Source organism: Macaca fascicularis, chromosome 20 (assembly GCF_037993035.2).
Source record: "Macaca fascicularis isolate 582-1 chromosome 20, T2T-MFA8v1.1".
NCBI lineage: Eukaryota > Metazoa > Chordata > Mammalia > Primates > Cercopithecidae > Macaca > Macaca fascicularis.
In genome coordinates, this window is record NC_088394.1 from 12,032,489 (window position 1) to 12,051,180 (window position 18,692).

The 18,692-nt window shown below is 49.9% G+C and overlaps 1 protein-coding gene and 1 long non-coding RNA gene across 2 annotated transcripts in view; both read left to right on the forward strand.

Moving 5' to 3' along the window:
* LOC102136195 (uncharacterized) overlaps positions 1-18,692 on the forward strand; it is a 76,472-nt gene that overhangs the window by 20,172 nt on the left and 37,608 nt on the right. The gene's annotated exons all lie outside the window — the stretch shown is intronic.
* RMI2 (RecQ mediated genome instability 2) lies at positions 2,011-8,628 on the forward strand. The gene is made up of 2 exons (XM_045382257.3): positions 2,011-2,343; positions 7,508-8,628. The coding sequence occupies exons 1-2, from the start codon at positions 2,049-2,051 to the stop codon at positions 7,654-7,656; spliced, it is 444 nt and encodes a 147-aa protein (XP_045238192.2). The 5' UTR covers positions 2,011-2,048; the 3' UTR covers positions 7,657-8,628.

Below are 18,692 nucleotides of genomic sequence, written 5' to 3' on the forward strand. Positions count from 1 at the left end.
GAGGCAGGAGAATCACTTGAACCCAGGAGGCGGAGATTGCAGTGAGGTGAGATCGCGCCACTGCATTCCAGCCTGGGTGACAGAGTAAGATTCCGTCAAAAAAAAAAAAAAAAAAAAAAAATCAAGCTCTTGGTGAATACTCTGAATGCCTGGTACTGCAGGAGGCCCTGAGAATTCAAAGTCTCTCTTAAGAACTGACCTTGACTTTAAGGATCGCCTGATTTAGGATTTGTGGACTTTCCTGACTGGGGACATCCAATTTTTAGGGAGAAATTCCTGGGAATTTTATTTGAAAGATGTGCACAAAGATTTAGCTTTTACAGGTGGATCACGAGGTCAGAGATCGAGACCATCCTGGCTAACACAGTGAAACCCCGTCTCTACTAAAAAAATACAAAAAATTAGCCGGACGTGGTGGCGGGCGCCTGTAGTCCCAGCTACTCAGGAGGCTGAGGCAGGAGAATGGCATGAACCCGGGGGGCAGAGCTTGCAATGAGCCGAGATGGCACCACTGCACTCCAGCCTGGGCAACAGAGCAAGACTCCATCTCAAAAAAAAAGAAAGATTTAGCTTTTAAATAAGTCCACAGTGGTTATATTTATAAAGTGAAAAATTGGAAATAGCCTTAATGTCCAACTATAGGATATTTGTTTAATATGTGATAAGACTTGGCCAGGAGCGGTGGCTCACGCCTGTAATCCCAGCACTTTGGGAGGCTGAGGCAGGCGGGTCACGAGGTCAGGAGATCGAGATCATCCTGGCTAACACGGTGAAACCCCGTCTCTACTAAAAATACAAAAAATTAGCCAGGTGTGGTGGCGGGCGCCTGTAGTCCCAGCTACTCAGGAGGCTGAGGCAGGAGAATGGCGTGAACCTGGGAGGCGGAGCTTGCAGTGAGCCGGGATTGCACCACTGCACTCCAGCCTGGGCGACAGAGGGAGACTTTGTCTCAAAAAAAAAAAAAATGTGATAAGACAAATCGAGTATTATGCAGTAAGTCAAGAGGAAGCAGATGGACATTTGCTGATACCGAAAGATGTTCATTATTAAGTGAAAACAATATACAAAACACTATTTATGTATCAGTAATAGGCCAGGCGTGGTGGTTCACACCTGTAATCCCAGCACCTTGGGAGGCCAAGGAGGGAGGATTGCGTGATCCCAGGAGTTCAAGGCCACCTTGGGCAACATGGTAAGACCCTGTCTCTACAAAAAATACAAAAATTAGCTGGACGTGGTGGTGCACGCCTGTAGTCCTAGTTACTCAGGAGGCTGAGGTGGGAGAATCACCTACGCCCGGGAGGTGAACGCTGTAGTGAGCTGTCACTGTGCCACTGCACTCCATCCTGGGCAACAGAGACCCTGTCTCAAAAAAAATACACACACACACGCACACACATTTTAAAACCTGGAGGCTAATATACCTCAAAATTAACAGTGGATATCTATAAGCCGCTTTTACAATTATTTTCTTATTCTACATTTTTCCTTTTTTTTTTAATAATAAATGTGCATTTCTTTTGTGAAAATAGCAATATATTTTATTAACCTTAAAATTATTTGATGCTATTAAAATATAAATAAAAATAATAATAAAAGAAAGAGCAAGTTTGCCAGCTCTCCCCATCTGCCTCCCCAGCTTTATCTCCTGACTGGATTATTGATCACTCCCAATAAACACAGACTCTTAATTCGTTTCAGTATTTACTAACCTCAAAACAAGGCCATGTAAAGATGAATAATCATACTCTGCAGGTGATCTGCATGCACGCCAAATTTTGAGATGCGTTGAAAGAGGAAGTTCTTTACCTCTCTGCGTTCCATTATTTATTCTCATTTAACCCATTTTCTCCATTCATTCATGAGAGCGTTTATTTACTTTTATCTACGCATGCGCACTCCTCGCTGATCCAGAGGGTCGGTTCGCCCGGCGGTCCCGCCTTCTGACGTCGACCATTGGCCGGCTCTGCCAGCACGCTCCTGATTGGTGGCTGCGGGCCGGGCCCCGCTGCTTCTCAAAGTTGGCGGGAAAGCGGCGGCTAGGTGGAATGGCGGCGGCTGCGGACTCGTTCTCAGCCGGCCCCGCGGGGGTGCGGCTGCCTAGGTCGCCGCCACTCAAGGTGCTGGCGGAGCAGCTGCGGCGCGACGCGGAGGGCGGCCCGGGCGCGTGGCGGCTGTCGCGAGCGGCGGCGGGCCGCGGGCCGCTGGACCTGGCGGCCGTGTGGATGCAGGGCAGGGTAGTGATGGCGGACCGCGGCGAGGCGCGGCTGCGGGACCCGAGCGGGGACTTCTCGGTCCGCGGCCTGGAGCGGGTGCCGCGCGGGCGGCCCTGCCTAGTCCCAGGTAATGCCCGAGCCTCACCGGGCGTCCTCTTCCCTGCTGTCCGCCGGGAAGTTGCCGAGGCTGGATTCGATCCCGGTCTTGACACTCGACGGGGGCGGGGCGGGTCTGCCTCTCCTCCGGGCCTCTGCCCCTGCAGGTCCCCGCTTGGGTACCCTAGCTCCGGTCCCTCCTGGTCCCTCCTCGGTGAAGTTGATCTGATGATAAGCAGTCCCTTCAACAAATACAGATTCCTGGGACTCTCCCACCTCTAGTGGGAATCTTTTTTTTTTTTTTTTTTTTTTGAGACGGAGTCTTGCTCTGTAGCCCGGGCTGGAGTGCAGTGGCCAGATCTCAGCTCACTGCAAGCTCCGCCTCCCGGGTTTACGCCATTCTCCTGCCTCAGCCTCCGGAGTAGCTGGGACTACAGGCGCCCGCCACCTCGCCCGGCTAGTTTTTTGTATTTTTAGTAGAGACGGGGTTTCACGGTGGATGGTCTCGATCTCCTGACCTCGTGATCCGCCCGTCTCGGCCTCCCAAAGTGCTGGGATTACAGGCTTGAGCCACCGCGCCCGGCCTCTAGTGGGAATCTTCTGGGGAGGCGCCCAGGCACCTGCATTTGTCACAAACCCCCTCCCCCGGTTGATTTCCTTGTTCGCCATCAAGTTTTGGGAAATACTGTCCTGGGAAACTTCTGCTCATCCTTAACGTCTCAATTCAAATGTACCTTTCTCAGGGAAGTCCTCCCTAACCCCTAGGAACGGGAGACCTTCCTGTACTTCCTCGTTGAACTGTCTTGGGCTGCAGCTCACTCATGTTTGCCTCTTTTTTTTTTTTTTTTTTTTTTTTTTGAGACAGAGTCTCACTCTGTTGCCCCGGCTGGGGTGCAGTGGCACGACCTCGGCTCATGGCAGCCTCCACCTCCCGTATTCAAGCGATTCTCCTGCCTCAGCCTTCCGAGTAGCTGGAATTACAGGCATGTGCCACCACACCCGGCTAATTTTGTATTTTTTAGCAGAGACTGGGTTTTGCCATTTCGCCAGGCTGGTCTCGAACTCCTGGCCTCAAGTGATCTGCCCATCTCGGCTTCCCAAAGTGCTGGGATTACAGACGTGAGCCGCTGCGCCCTGCCTACTACCTCTCTTAAACCATTGATGCTGAAGCTTGAGCGTGCATCAGTCTCTCCTGGAGGGCTTGCTAAAGCTGGGATGGCTGGGGCCCCACCTTCAGGGTTTCTGAGTTATGAGGTCCAGGTGGGGCTGGAAATTTGCATTTCTAACCAGCTCCCAGGTGATGCTGATGCTACTGGTCTGGGGACCATACTTTCGACTTATTAAATGTTTTATCTATTTGAGATAGGGGACTCACTGTGTTGCCCAGGCTGGCTTTGAGCTCAAGCAATTCTCCTGCATCAGCCTCCTTGGGTAGCTGGGACTACAGGCCTGCACCACCATGCCTGGTGTTTGGGGGCCATACTTTGAGAACCACTGGGCCAGACCAAGCTACTGGAGGGCTACAGCTGTGTGGTCCTGACAACGGTATCCTCAGTATCTGGCCCAGTGCCTGACACATAAGTGCTCCAAGAACCAATTGTCTTGAGTGACAGGCAGTGGACATCCATCTCACTTGTTCCCTGGGATGTCAATTGAGCACATGTTGTACATCAGCCCTCCCTGCAGTGCTGGGCTGCAGCCGAGACCCAGATAAAGTCTGCTGGGAGACAGGCGGTGAGCAAATGTCCCAGAGGATCACTGACCCCTGGGGAGCCGTGAGGATGTGCAAGGTGCTGAGTGGCCCGGGGAGGCTTCTAGAGGATGTGAGGTCTAAGCTGAGGAGGTCTGAGGATCCATGGGCCTTCCCTCACCTCGGCTCCCTCCCCTGGGAAATCAGGCCAAGATCACTTCATTCCTAAGGGCCCTTCCTGTTCAGTCTTGGAGTCTAACTAGAGATAGGTCAGTGGTCTGGTCTGAGCTGCATTGGTCTGGGACAGGCTTAGGTCGAATTTCTGGCTCCACCGCTTCCCAGCTGAGCTGCCTGGAGCACTTCTGTTAACTTTTCTGGACTTGTACTGTTTTGTAAAAGGGAGTGAATCATTCCTGCCTGTTGTGTAGATTCAGTAAGTAAACAACTGCCTTAACACTGCACTTGGCTCATAGTGAAGGTGCAAAACATTGGGACCTGTTTACTGCCACATGCTCCTGTTCCCTCCCCCGACCGCCTTACCCTTCAGCTTTCCCTCTCTTCCTGCCCTCAGCCCCAGGGTTGGTCTAGGACAGGGTCAGCAAACTACAGGCCTCCTCTTTTCACATGTCTTGCGAACTAAAAATGCTGTTAAATGTTTTATTTATTACTATTATTGTTTTTGAGACAGAGTCCCACTCTGTCTCTCTGGCTGGAGTGCAGTGATGCAATCACGGCTCACTGCAACCTATACCTCCCGGGTTCAAGCAATTCTTGTGCCTCAGCCTCCCGAGTAGATGGGATTACAGGCGTGCACCACCACACCCGGCTAATTGTTGTAGTTCTAGTAGAGATGGGGTTTCGGCATGTTGGCCAGACTGGTTGGTCTCGAGCTCCTGGCCTCCCAAAGTGCTGGGACTACTGGCATGAGCCACTGCGCATGGTGGAATTTTACATTTTTAAATGGTTGAAAAAAAAAAATCATGACGTGTGAAAAGTATATTAAATTCAAGCATCAGTGTTCATAAGTAAAGTTTTATTGGAATACATTGGTAATTTACAGAACGTCTTGGGCCTCTGTCCCACTACAGCTAGAGTTGCGTATTTGGGACAGAGACCCTGTGGCGGGAAAAGCCCAAAATATTTACTGTCTGGCCCTTTACAGAAAAAGTTTGCCAACCCTTGGCCTTAACCTTGGCCCAGCATGTAACCCATGCTGCTTGGTGTGTTGGTTTGCAGGCAAAGCCCCTTGCAGGCAGGCTGGGACAGTCTCCTGTCTGGTCTCAGCCCTGTCATAAGCCTGGCATCTAGTAAATACTTCAGTGTTTGAACCAATGGGCATTGGTGAACCTGTCTGACATACCCACTGGCCTGAATGCCAGCTGGCAGGGGCCCTGTCACTTCCTCTTGTTAATTAATACCGAGTCCAGCTTGACAAAGTTGAGTCACTGCCATTAGGCAGGGAGGCAGGGAGGTAATCGAGGCACTAAAACACAAAGTAACATTGCAGGCAAGAGTGAGGTGGCGCAGAGGAGGGACAGCTGATTCAGGCTTAAGGGCTCAGGGAACGCTTGAAGAGGCAGCCCTGAAGGATGCATTGGAGTTATCTATAAGGAACAACCCTCCTGGGTTGCCTGGGACTGAGAGGGTCCTGGGATGTGGGACTTGCAGTGTTAAAACTGAGACAGTTGGGCACCCTCTGTCAGTGTGCGGTGGCGGGAGATTGTGCAGCTCCATGGAACAGCCTGTGCAAAGGCTTGGAGGGGATAGAGCCCCGTGCCTTTGGGGAGCCTGAGACAGCGGTGGAAGGTAGGATAGAGCCTCAGTGGCTGTCTGGAAGGACATGCCTGCTTCAAGATGGCCTTGAACTCTGCTCACCTCACTGCTGCTCTAGTGCTGTTCCCCTACCACCTCTTCCTCTGGAACATCCAGTTTATTTCCATAAACCTAAGGTGCTGAAGAGGCGAGTTGAATGAGAAGCTCTTCCTGCCCTCAGGCTGCTGTCTGTCTGCAGGAGAATCGGAGAAACCTTGCTTACCTAGATAGTGCTTGGATCAACTGAGTTCTGGAGGCAGGAGGTGGATTCAAGAATGTTGACTGCAGCATTGGGGTGGGGATGGTTTCGAAGAGGAGGAAGCTGGCAGGAGATGGGCCAGAGCCATTGGAATGGTCATGGCAACCGCGGCGTGGGGATGCGGGAAGGAGAGGGAGAGACAGTGGAGAGCTGGTTTGGAGTGGGAGAGGGTGTGGGTGGAACCTACAGGGCCAATTTGTCTCATCGCATGCCTTTGAGCTCATCTGGCTGGCTGTGTGTGCCTTCCTAGTAGAGCTCCTGTTCCCCTCTCCTGGTTGGAATGCCCTCGGGCTTGTTCTTCTTTTCCTGGGCCTTTAGTCATTCTACTTCTATGGGTTCCAACCCTACCAGCGCTTTAGGCCCTTTCAGAGGGGAATGGCAAGTGCATTTTCAGAACCAGTCTCTGTCACGGATGGACCCAGGTGGAATGTGGGGAGGAGTTCTGAGATACCTGAGCACATCCTGCCTGGGGTTGAACAGCGGAATCAGGGGTCAGCTTGCCTGGCTTCCTTCAGTCAAAGCCCCAGGCCCCACGTACAGTGCAATGAAAGCGGCCTCACAGGGGCAGGCAGCGGGGCTGGCACCGGGCCTGTCTTTCCTGCAGTGTTTGGAGTTTTCTTTTACACAATCGGGTTTTGTGTGGTTGAGACTGGCCAAGTTTTGCTTTCAAGGAGAGTCACTTCCCCAAGGGAATGGGAAGAGAGTCACAGTTAATATGTCATTAGATCATCCCGGTGGCAGCCGGCCCTTGTGTGGATTTGCTTGTATGTGCTGGAGGAGGTGGCAGGGATAGGTTCCAGCAGTTGGAACAATGGGGCGGGGGGCTGCCTGCCCAGCCTTTTCGGCAACGTGGAGGGAAAATTGGATTTGCTTGGTCAGAGGGTGTCTGTAGAAAGAGGATGTGACCTGTGCACAGAAACCAGTCACATACCCTGTAGCATTGAGCAAGGAATGGGATTAGAGGAAAGCTAAGGTTTTCTGCTCCTACCTCAGAGCAGGCTAATTATAACTCACTCTGACGGGAGCGTCGCCTCCATTCTTTGGGCATGATTACATTTTACATGACCGTTTTGTTTGGCCTAGTAAAATCAGAAACCAAAGAAGATGGCTGGGTTTGGTGGCTCATGCCTATTAATCCCAGCACTTTGGGAAACCAAGGTGGGTGGATCACCTGAGGTCAGGAGTTCAAGACCAGCCTGGCCAACAGATGAAACCCTGTCTCTACTAAAAATAAAAAAGTTAGCTAGGTGTGGGGGCAGGCACTTGTAATCCCAGCCACTCAGGAGGCTGAGGCACAAGAATCGCTTAAACTCAGGAGGCGGAGGTTGCAATGAGCCGAGATTGTACCATTGCACTCCAGCCTGGGCGACAGAGCAAGACTCTGTCTCAAAAGAAAAAAAAGAACATTACTATGGGCTTTTCTTCTTTTTCTAGGAAAGTATGTGATGGTGATGGGAGTGGTTCAGGCCTGCAGCCCTGAGCCCTGCCTACAGGCTGTGAAGATGACAGACCTTTCTGATAATCCCATTCATGAAAGTATGTGGGAAATGGAAGTGGAAGATTTACACAAGAATATTCCTTAGATAATGTTGGAACTGTCGTTAAAAACAACCAAAATCCTGAAACTGTTTAGAAGCTTATAATGATGTGGATTTCATGGACATTTTTTCAATGCGTATTTTTCAAAAGTTTCTCAGAGAGGCTTGCTTTGGTTGACCAAGGAGTCCGGATGTAGGAATGTTTAAGTCCTGGGATACTTCAGTGACACAGCCTCTGCCGCCCCTTGCTTTGCCTGTGTTCGCTGATGAAAAGCAGATGCTTGTGTTTCTTTTTCCTTCCTGGTTTGTGTGTGTTAATTCTCTCTCTCTCAAACACAGAAGTCTCATGTTGCATTTTCCAAATTTTATGACTGATGATACTTTTTCCATTTCTGCTGCATCCCTGTTTTACAATGCAAAATTTAAGCGCGGTTATTGCCCGTGGTGATTAAAGTGTGGTTATGGGCAGGAAGACAGACTGTGTGAAAAAGGAATGACATCAGGGCTCCTCCTCTTCTTCATCAGCAACTACCATAACCAGTTTGCAAGTCAAATGGCATATTTCCTAACGGCAGGCACGGCGGCCCCTGAAAGACAACAGCTCCCTTTCTGCTTCAGACACCACTCAAACATTTAGACACGGCTCTGTCCGTTTTCCTAGCTAGAGAAGGTGATACCTTCTTCCACCACTCAGAGATGTTGAGACGTTTTCAGAATTTCTTGTTGAAATGAAAAACATCAAGATAAAGGACGCCTTTCAGGCATTAGCTAAACTTCTGCTTCATAACTTTGGGTGAGACATGGTGAGCCTCCTGGTTTAGAGTTCTTTTGTCTTTTTGTGTGGAATGACTTTTTGCTGTGATTGTTTTGAATGTTGGGTTTCTGCTGTCTGCTTAGTACCCATACCTGAATTTTTTGAGACTTTAAATATTGAGGGAGTTAGATGATGTTATGACATGATTGTAGACTTTCGTCTGGATTATTGATATTCTACCTCTAATAAATTGTTTAATATGCTGTATGGGTTTTTTTTTTTTTTTAAAATAGACTTTTAAAAAAACAGTTTTAGGTTTTCAGGAAAACGTTTCAGGAGAAACTACAGCATTCCCATATACTCCACACTCACACCCCACTCCCAGTTTTTCCAGCTGTGAACATCTTTTATTAGGTTGGTACATTTGATAAACCAACATTACATTGTTATTAGCTAAAGTCTAGTTTACATTAGGCTTCATTCTTTCTCTTATACGTTCTGTGGATTTTGCCAAATGCATAATAACATGTATCCACCATTACAGTATCGTCCAAAACAATTTCACTGCCCTAAAATTCCTCTGGGTTCCCCTTATTCACCCCTCCCCCTGCAACCCTGACAATCACTGATCTTTCTTTTCAATTTTGCCTTTGCCAAAATATCACATATTGGATCATACAGTAAGTAATTTTTTCAGACTGGCTTCTTTCATTTACTATGCATATATGATTCTTCCATATCTTTTTTTTTTTCTTTTTTAAGACAGTCTCACTCTTGCCCAGGCTGGAGTGCAAGGGCACAATCACAGCTCACCACAGCCTCAACCTCTCAGGCTCAGGTGATCCTCCCATCTCAGCCTCTCAGGTAGCAGGACTACAGGTGCGTGTCACCATGCCTGGTTAGTTTTTTTTTTCTTTTTTTTGAGACGGAGTCTCGCTCTGTCACCCAGGCTGGAGTGCAGTGGCGCGATCTCACCTCACTGTAAGCTCCACCTCCTGAGTTCAAGTGATTCTCCTGCCTCAGCCTCCGAGTAACTGGGACTACAGGCCACCACGCCCGGCTAATTTTTTGTATTTTTAGTAGAGATGGGGTTTCACCATGTTAACCAGGATGGTCTCAATCTCCTGACCTCAAGCGATCCACCCACATCAGCTTCTCAAAGTGCTGGGATTACAGATATGAGCCACCACACCTGGCCTTCATACCCTCTTGAGGGACACTTGGGCTCTCTCTCTGGCTGGGTCACTCAATCAGTTGTTTTTAGTTGTATTTAAATTTAATTTTGGTGCACACAATGAGATCTCTGTTACAGAATTCTTAGGTTAAAACTTAGTCACAATGGCTGGGTGCAGTGGCTCACGCCTGTAATCGCAACAGTTTGAGAGGTCGAGGCAGGCTGATCACCGGAGGCCAGGTGTTCGAGACCAGCTTGGGCAACATAGTGAGTCCTCCGTCTCTACTAAAAATCCAAAAAACTTAGCCAGGCATGGTGGCAGGTACCTGTAATCCCAGCTACTCTGGAGGCTGAAGCATGAGAATCTCTTGGACCTGGGAGGCGGAGGTTTCAGTGAACCAAGATCGTGCCACTGCACTCCAGTCTGGACAACAGAGCCAGACTGTCTCAAAAACAAAAACAAAATAACAAAAACAAGCGAACCTTATTCACAGATTATTATGGGACACCCAGTAGTAACCCCTGAGGTAGATGTGTGGTAGACTCCCAAGATGTTAACCTGAAGTCTGCCATACTGTGGTGAGATCTGCTTCTGTGCTAGAAAACAGACTCAAGCTGCCAAAAACCACCTGTACCATATCCTGCCCCATATGTCCTCACCCAGCTTCTGGTAAATAATGTCCATTGAAAAATGCTGGTTGGGCTGACATGGTGGCCTAAGTGATAATGCCTCTTAGGAGTGTGCTGGAGGGTGGAGGTAGGAAAAGGAAGGCACTGTGTGTTTTTTTCTGACAGTCCCCTCAAAACTGCTGGTGGCTTGGTGCTGGAAGGCTGTCGTCTCAGCATGTTAGCTGAGCTGTGGTTTCTCTGAATGTTAATAACTTTCACTGTTTCAGCTTGAGTTTCCTCCTTGACATCACCAAATGAAAACATATGTCAGAGGTTTTGGGTTTCTGGTGCCAAATCCAAGTTGGTTTATCAGCCATCGCTCCGCGCCAGACAATGGAGGCTGTGTGCTGGGGCGGAGCCGCTTCCCCTTTGACATTGGCTCTTTTCTAAGAACCGAAAATAAGCAACGGAGGCTGTGACTTCACTTTTCTTGGAACTGCTTTACATTACCCCCAAAATGGAGAAAACCCTCATTTAGCAGCTTTTGGATTGCCAAGTTCTCTAATTCTTTCTGTTGCATATTCTTGTAATGCTCAAGTTTTACTGACAAATTCTTCTGCATCAGGTGAAGCAGGAAGGGGAAGGAAGGACCATGTGTGAAGGAACTGAGTGCTTTCTTGCCTGGCCTGTGGGTGTGTGGTTTCATGGTTGAGGAGAAAAAGCACCTGGAAGACACACTGTGTGTGGAATGCCTTCCAGTTTCAAGGGTGACAACCCCGCGATCTACAGGTCAGCAGATGGCCTTGGGCTGGCGTTGCTAAGCATCAGGCTACAGCCAAAACTTACAGAGCAGCTGCCTGCTGCAAGGATAAGGAGAAAAATGCATTTTCAGTCATAATGACCTACATTTAGTAGATATTTTGGAGCTGGTGCGAAAGGACATCTTCAAGGGGCCTCTGCCTGCTTGCGATAAGGGAGACAGTGATGTTAGTCTAACCTGGGGTCCAGTCCTGGTCCGGCCCGTTCCTGTCTGACTTTGGCCTTGGAAGTCAGTCTGTGAAGCGGAGACAATTCTTCCTTCAAAGGGTGGTAGCTGGTAAGTTCTTGGGAACGGAATTAGCTTTCCCCTCCTGAGAGTGGATCTCTGTAGACAGGCACACACGTTGTTCTGAAATCATCTCTTGCTATCTGTCCCTGTTGGAGGTGCTTCCAGTGACATCGTGATTGTGTCTTATTTATCTCAGTATCCCTGCCCAGCATGGGGTCTTAAGTAACATACATGGGCATTCGGTCAATGTTAGGACTGGCTGGGTTTTAGGCTGGAAGACAGAGGAAATATACAAGCAAAGGCACAGTGTCTTAAATTTATACTTGGCCCACAGCAGTTTTCAGATGAAAGGAACCCCCTGCTTAGCAGGGCCTTTGGAAGTGGCCCCCCTGTGTAGTTCATAGCAGGCCCAAGGGTGCTGGCTTGACTGTTGGGGAGTGCTGTTTAAGTACAGAGGAAAGAGTTGGTAAAGACATAAAAGGGTGGAGGAAAAGGAGCGAGACAGCCGAGTCCAAAAAACGATTCATGTGGTTTGGACAGAATCTGAAATGAGAGTCCTTTGAGACTGACTGAACGTCTCTTGATAAAGAGTGCAAGTTCAGCTGGGCGCAGTGGCTCATGCCTGAAATTCCAGCACTTTGGGAGGCTGAGGCGGGCAGATCACCTGGGGTCAGGAGTTCAAGATCAGCCTGGCCAACATGGCGAAACCCCGTCTCGACTAAAAATACAAAAAATTAGCTGGGTGTGGTGATGTGTGCCTGTAATCCCAGCTACTCGGGAGGCTGAGGCAGGAGAATCGCTTGAACCCAGGAGATGGAGGTTGCAGTGAGTGGAGATCGCGCCACTGCACTCCAGCCTGGGCAACAGAGCAAAACTCTGTCTCAAAAATAAAAAAAATAAAAATAAAAGAATGCAAATTCAACTAAGAGTTAAGTGCCAGGGACTGTGCTAGAAGCTGTCTCATGAGTTGCTTCATTTTACTGTCCCAGTACCCCTGGGAGGTCCGTTTCCCCTCTCCCCTTTCACAGCTGTGAAAACTGCTGCCACAGAGATGAAGTCCTTTTTCCAGGGGCATCTAGCTGGCAGCCGAAGAGCCAGGTGGTGAACCAGTAGGTGCCCCTTGTCGTCAAGGACACTGTTGTTGCGGGTGGCCGGGACCAGGCCCTTCCCTAGGGCAGCTCTGGGAGCTGATGGTCTCGACATGGGCACTGGCCCCCTCTGCTGGTCTGTGTGTGGAAAATGGGATGACAACCAGTCACCAGAAAACAAGGGCACAGAATGGAGCAAAGGAACGAAATGGGGCCATGAGAAGCTTCACCCCTGTCTACCCAGGAGTTCTGCTCATTATGGCCAAGCCGAGGTGGGGGTGGAGAGAGTGCTGGATTTGGCAGCCAGATGGATTCTGAGGGGCTTGCAGTGGGGCCAGCCCCACTGTTCATTCAGGGGATGACCTTGGGTGGGTTATTTCACTGCCCTTACTTCTGATGTCCATAGAGAAGGGATGACGTGGGGTCAGAGAGGTTAAATAATTCATCCACATGACTATTCACTGGGATCCAGTGCTTCAAAGTTCACTTTAGTGGCCTTTCCGTCGCCAAGCGCCTGCTGGGTTCCAGACTCTGGATACACGAGGTGAACGAGACACGTGGCTGCCCGCTGTGCGCATGGTATCTTCTTGGACCTCCCATTCCTCCTTATCGTTCCCGTTTAAGCCCGAGAAAGTCCCGTGCTTTTAAGAACTTGTGTGGTTAGATTGGGCTCACCTGGGTATCCAGGCTAATCTTCCCCTCCCAATGCCCTGACTAATCCCATCTGTCAAAGTCTTTTGCTACGTAAGGTAACATATTCAGAGGTTCTGGGGATTAGGGTATGGATATCATTGTGTGGGGAGGGACATTCTGCCTACCTAGTCGGCCCTCTAGACCCCAATGATGTGTGTTCGTGCCAAATACAACTCTAAATCTCGTCACCTAATCACCTCAATCTGGTACTGGGGAGGCTTTGAGTATGACCCATCCTGGGCAGTTTGTCTCCTTCTGTGAACCTGGAACTCACTAAACCAGTTACCAGGCCCTAAAGTGCAGTGGACGGCCGCCCAGAGGAGCACAATCCGGTTCTGTCCCTGATCCAAGGGACCTGAGATGTGATATGGGCAAGAAAGATAAGGAAGAAACAATGAGGCTGTACACCCAGAAATACCAAACCACCAAGCCTCCCTCCCTGCTGGTCACACAGGACAGGGAAAGGAGTTTCTCCAAAGGGCCTGTCAGTACCGAATTCCACGTCCTGTGAGTTTGGGAAGAGGCCAAGCTAGACGCCTTCCTCCAGCGGGTACTGCTCATTTTAGAAAGTGAGTCAGTCTGGGCGTGGCGGCTCACAGCTGTAACCCCAGCACTTTGGGTGGCCGAGATGGGTGGATCACCTGAAGCCAGGAGTTTGTGACCAGCCTGGCCAACATGGCAAAACCCTGTTCCTACTAAAAATACAAAAATTAGCCGGGTGTGGTGGTGCACGCCTGTGGTCCCAGCTACTCGGGAGGCTGAGGCAGGAGAATTACTTGAACCCAGGAGGCGGTGGTTGTAGTGAGCCGAGATCGTGCCACTGCACTCCAGCCTGGGTAACAGATGAGACTGAGACTCTGCCTCAAGAAAAAAAAAAAGGAGAGTCAGTGCCTGCCCTGGGGTCTTCCATCGGACAGCTGTGCATTACTTCAGGTGAAGGTTTTCCCAGAGCACAGCTGAGCCTGGTCGTCCTGCATGTAGGACGCAGTGTTGTCAAAAGTAGCTGATTATCAGCTCCACCTGGGCTGTTTTTAACCTGGTCCTACCCATATCTTTAATTAGGATCCACGTGCTGGGGGCTTAGGGAAGTCTAAGCTTTTAGAAAGCTCTCCAGTGAGTCTTGTCATCAACTAGGCTTGGCAGCCACAGATCTACAGCTTCCTGGCCCAGAGACACCTGGGCCACAGGAGGGGTCGGAGCTGCCCATGGCACTGGTTGTGAACTGGCGAAGGCTCCCTCGGGTGGGGATCCTGAAGCCCTGAGGACAAGGACCAAGAGGCCTACGCATGCCCCAGGCTTCTGAGGAGGAGAAGAAAGGAAGGATGGAAAAAGCCCATGTGGAGGAACAGGGCTGCTCTACCTCTTGGATGTCCAGGGCCATCTTGATGCTGGGCCATTGCAAGGTAGTGATATCAAGTTCCCTTTTTAAAAAGCCCTGTGCCTGGGTGCAGTGTCTCACTCGTGTAATCCCAGCACTGTGGGAGGACAAAGCGGGCAGATCACCTGAGGTCATGAGTTCCAGACCAGCCTGGCCAACATGGTAAAACCCCATCTCTACTAAAAATACAAAAATTAGCCGGGTGTGGTGGCGAGTGTCTGTAATCCCAGCTACTTGGGAAGCTAAGGCAGGAGAGTCTCTTGAACCGGGAGGCAGAGCTTGCAGGGATCTGAGATGGCGCCACTGCACTCCAGCCTGGGCAACAGAACAAGACTGCATCTTGGGGGAAAAAAAAAGTGAGTGCTTTTACAGAAAACTACTAAGTAAACAATAGGACAGTGGTACCCAAGTGACTGATGTTTGGATACTTTTTCTTGATGTTCTAAAGTAGAGCTGCACTATCTAATGTGATTGTCACCAGCCTCATGGAGCTGTGGAGTACTTGGAGTGTGCTGATGTGACAGGCAGAGTTGCCAGACTTAGTAAATACAAGTTGAGGGTGCCTCCCTCTCCACCAGTGTGGGCTGTGCACAGTGACTTCTTTCCAGAATGGAAAGGGGGATCAAAGAGTAACTTTACAGTGGCGAAACCTGACAAACTGCCTCAGCCAGCTGGCCAAGGTTAATATCAAGCGATACATCACGTTAATAGCACACATGGGTAAGACACCTGAGGCCCTAGGAGGCCAGGACTTAGAAACCTCAAATTCCACAGCCAGTCCTCTTCTCAGTGCCCTCACGTGGCTCCTGCAGAGAGTAGGGACAGTGCCCTAAGGGGCTTTTGGGAGCTTGATGTGACCACATTAGGTGTCTTGGAGGCCTGGAGAGGCATTTGCAGACATGGTGTCTCCCATAGGTATGACAGCCGGGGTTGGTGCTAGAGACCTCTGGTCAGAGCCTGTAATGCCACGTCATGAATTGCCATAAACTTAGCAGCTTAAAAAACAATTGTATTAATATCTCACAGTTTCTGTGGGTCAGGGTCTGGCAGGGTGTGGTTGGGTTCTCTGCTTAGGGCCTTGTTAGGCCAAAATCAAGTATCGGCCAGCTGAGTTCTCTTGAGGAGGCTCTGGGAAGGATCCAGAATGGGCATCCAGGCTCATCAGGCTGTTGGCAGAATTCAGTTCCTTGCAGTTGTAGGGCTGAGGTCCCATTTCGTTGCTGGCTGTAAACTGGAGGCTCCTGGAGGTCTCCTCCATCTTCAGGAACAAGCCTTGAATCTGCCTCGTGCTCTCCAGCCTCTGATTTCCTGGGCCCGGGTTTAGAGAGGGCTCATGTGATTGGCTCAGGCCCTCTACCTTAAGGTCAAGTGATTTGGGACTTTACGTCTGCAAAATCACTGCAGAGCAACACCTAGATTCATGTTCGATTGAATGCCTGGGGGAAGGTGTATCCAACAGGGGTGGGAATCGGGTCTGTTCTGGGGAAGGGGTATCTCAGAATTCTGTCCACAAGGACCTGCCAGATAGAACAGCACAAGGGGGCTTCAGATCCAGACAGCATGGTTCCAATCCCAGCTTTACAACCACTCAATAAATGGTTTGGGACACACAGCCTCTTTGGGCTTCTGTTTCCTCACTTTGCAAAATTGGAGTAAGAAAAATCTTGTTCGCCGGCATGTAGTCACAGCTACTCGGGAGGCTGAGGCAGGAGAATCACTTGAACCCAGGAGGCGGAGGTTGCAGTGAGCCAAGATGACACCACTGCACCCCAGCCTGGGTGACAAAGCAAGACTCCATCACACACACACACACACACACACACACACACACACACACACACACACACACACAAAACAGCCTTGTTAAATTCATCCCGTGTGTTGATGCGCTGGCTGTAATTCCTGCTATTATTAGTCACTTGCTCCCAGAGCTGCCCTGCCCATTGCGAGAGCTCTTTTTTGTCTTTCTAGGTGGGAGAATCGTGTTTCCCCTGCCTTTACCACATTTTCCGCCTCTCTGGCTGGTGTCATGGTCCTTTAAGGAGAGTGAGAGCATTGACTTCGGGATCTAGGTCTCCCCAGTTTGGCGGCTGGCCCTGGCTTGGCATGAGAAATAAATGTCAGTGGGAAAAATCTTTTTAAAGATGTATGTATGTAGTAAAATGCATATCCAAACACAAACGTCGTTGCGCATGTTGATGTGTCTTAAGAAACCCGGGGTAGGGAAGTTTTGTAGGTGGACGTTATTTTCCATCTCCTTTCTCATTGTATGGCGCATGGAAGATGAGATTTTGGCTTTAGCATTTCGCTGTGAGTGTCCTGTTTATTTCATGGTCATGGGCCTTTAGTACCAAATTTACTTGAAAACCTTGTGAAATTATTTATACAGAAAGAAAGAATGAGGAATCATGGGTAATGGGAAAGCAACCAGCCAGTTTTGCAAAAATTCCAACATGAGTGATTTATAACTAATTGGAAAAACATGTATCTTCTCAGTTGACTTAATCCTTTTTGCAGTGCTGGGTGCCATAAGCATTCTCAGAAGGTTTAAGGAGCATAATCAGCTCCCAAGTTGGTCTGCACAGTGACAAAAAAGGACAAAGGGCTCTGCCTGCATCTGAGGGTCATTCGGTCACGGCCAGCTCTGTCTCGGGGAACAAAGACCCTGTCTGTCATCAACCTTCCTGGCTAAGGCGAGGGAATGGGTTTGGGACAGTAGAGTGTGGGCACTTGTTCTGGCTGGAAACTTAGCCTTCAAAACAAGATTCCAGAGGCAGAGTTTGAGACCCAAACAGAAAAAGGAAATGCCCAGTGTTGAAGTACTCAGAGCGGAGGGGTCCCGAACCGTTTGATTGTAAGCACAATGTTGGGTCCTTACGCACTTTTACAAAGTTGTTTTCAGAGATGCGGAAGCCGATGGTCCCCACTTTCTCTTCCTCATTGGAGTTCCCTGGAAAAGAGCGTTCCCAGGGACACATGATGTGACGGGGCCACAGCCCCACCAGTGTCCTTAAGAGGGAAACCTGTCAGCAGAGGGGACTGATCAGCCCGGGCTGATCACATGGGCTATGCTAGGCCAGGATCTGCAGAAACCGATAGCCTGCCCTTAAAGCTCCCAAGTCAGACCCGGTCGGTCATGGTCCTGGCTTCACTAGCCAGTCTCAGTCCCTGGCTTCATCTGTTGGGGCCAACGCGATGTTGTTTGTGAAATGGAGAGAATGGCATTGCCTCTACTACCACCAGGGTGGCTTCAGGATGAAATTCAACACGGGAAGCACCCTCCCCCACCCCCATGGACCAAGAGGTGATACTATTAGAGTTATATGGGTTTGTGGTTTCCCCTTACTGTCTCCACTTCCTTCCTGAAACCCTGAAAGAGGCTTCGCAGGAAAGGAAGGGTCTTTCAGATGCCTGAGTGCAGCTGGGAATGGCTGTCCCCAGTTAGCCAGGCTGGTTGGAGCCCAGGGTGATTTGGCTGGGTTGTGGGTTTGAACCACCAGAGCTACTGAGGCATAGCTGGCCCACTGCCTAGTGCTGCCAGCCATCCTACAAACGCCGCCATGGCTCATCCCTGGGAGACGCTCCAGCATTGAACAAAAGGGTTGCCGGGTCTTGTGCTGATCAGGACAGGCCACTCTAGAGTGATCTATCGTCATATTGTAAGGACAGATCTGGGTCTTGTGCCTCCCAGGGACCCTGAGCCCAGAATACACATGACAGGGCCCCAGCCCATGGGCACTGGCCCCTCGTTAGTATTAATTACTCACTTACGTGAAATGCACCTGCTCTTGAAGAGGGGGACAGCCAATGATTAAAATAGTTGAGGGCAGGTCACCAGGCTGTTTCAGGCTCCATTAAGAAATGACTCTGAGAGGGTTATTTTAGAGCAAGGGAAGGGTCTTCCTGTTTCAGGGGCTCTGTGCCTGGCTAGCATCCCCCCCACTCTTGTTGTTGTTGTTGTTGTTTTGTTTTTTTTTTTTTGAGATGGAGTCTCGCTTTGTTGCCGAGGCTGGAGTGCAGTGGCGCAATCTCGGCTCACTGCAACCTCCGCCTCCCAGGTTCACACCATTCTCCTGCCTCAGCCTCCTGAGTAGCTGGGACCACGGGCATGTGCCACTACTCCTGGCTATCTTTTTGTAATTTTAGTGGAGACGCGGTTTCACTGTGTTAGCCAGGATAGTCTCAATCTCCTGACCTTGTGATCCGCCCACCTCGGCCCCCCAAAATGCTGGGATTACAGGCGTGAGCCACCAGCCAGTGCCTTATTTTATGGAAACCCCAGCCTACTCCAGCCACCCAAGAACCTTCATTAAGTGGCTTTGAAGTAGGAACGGCTA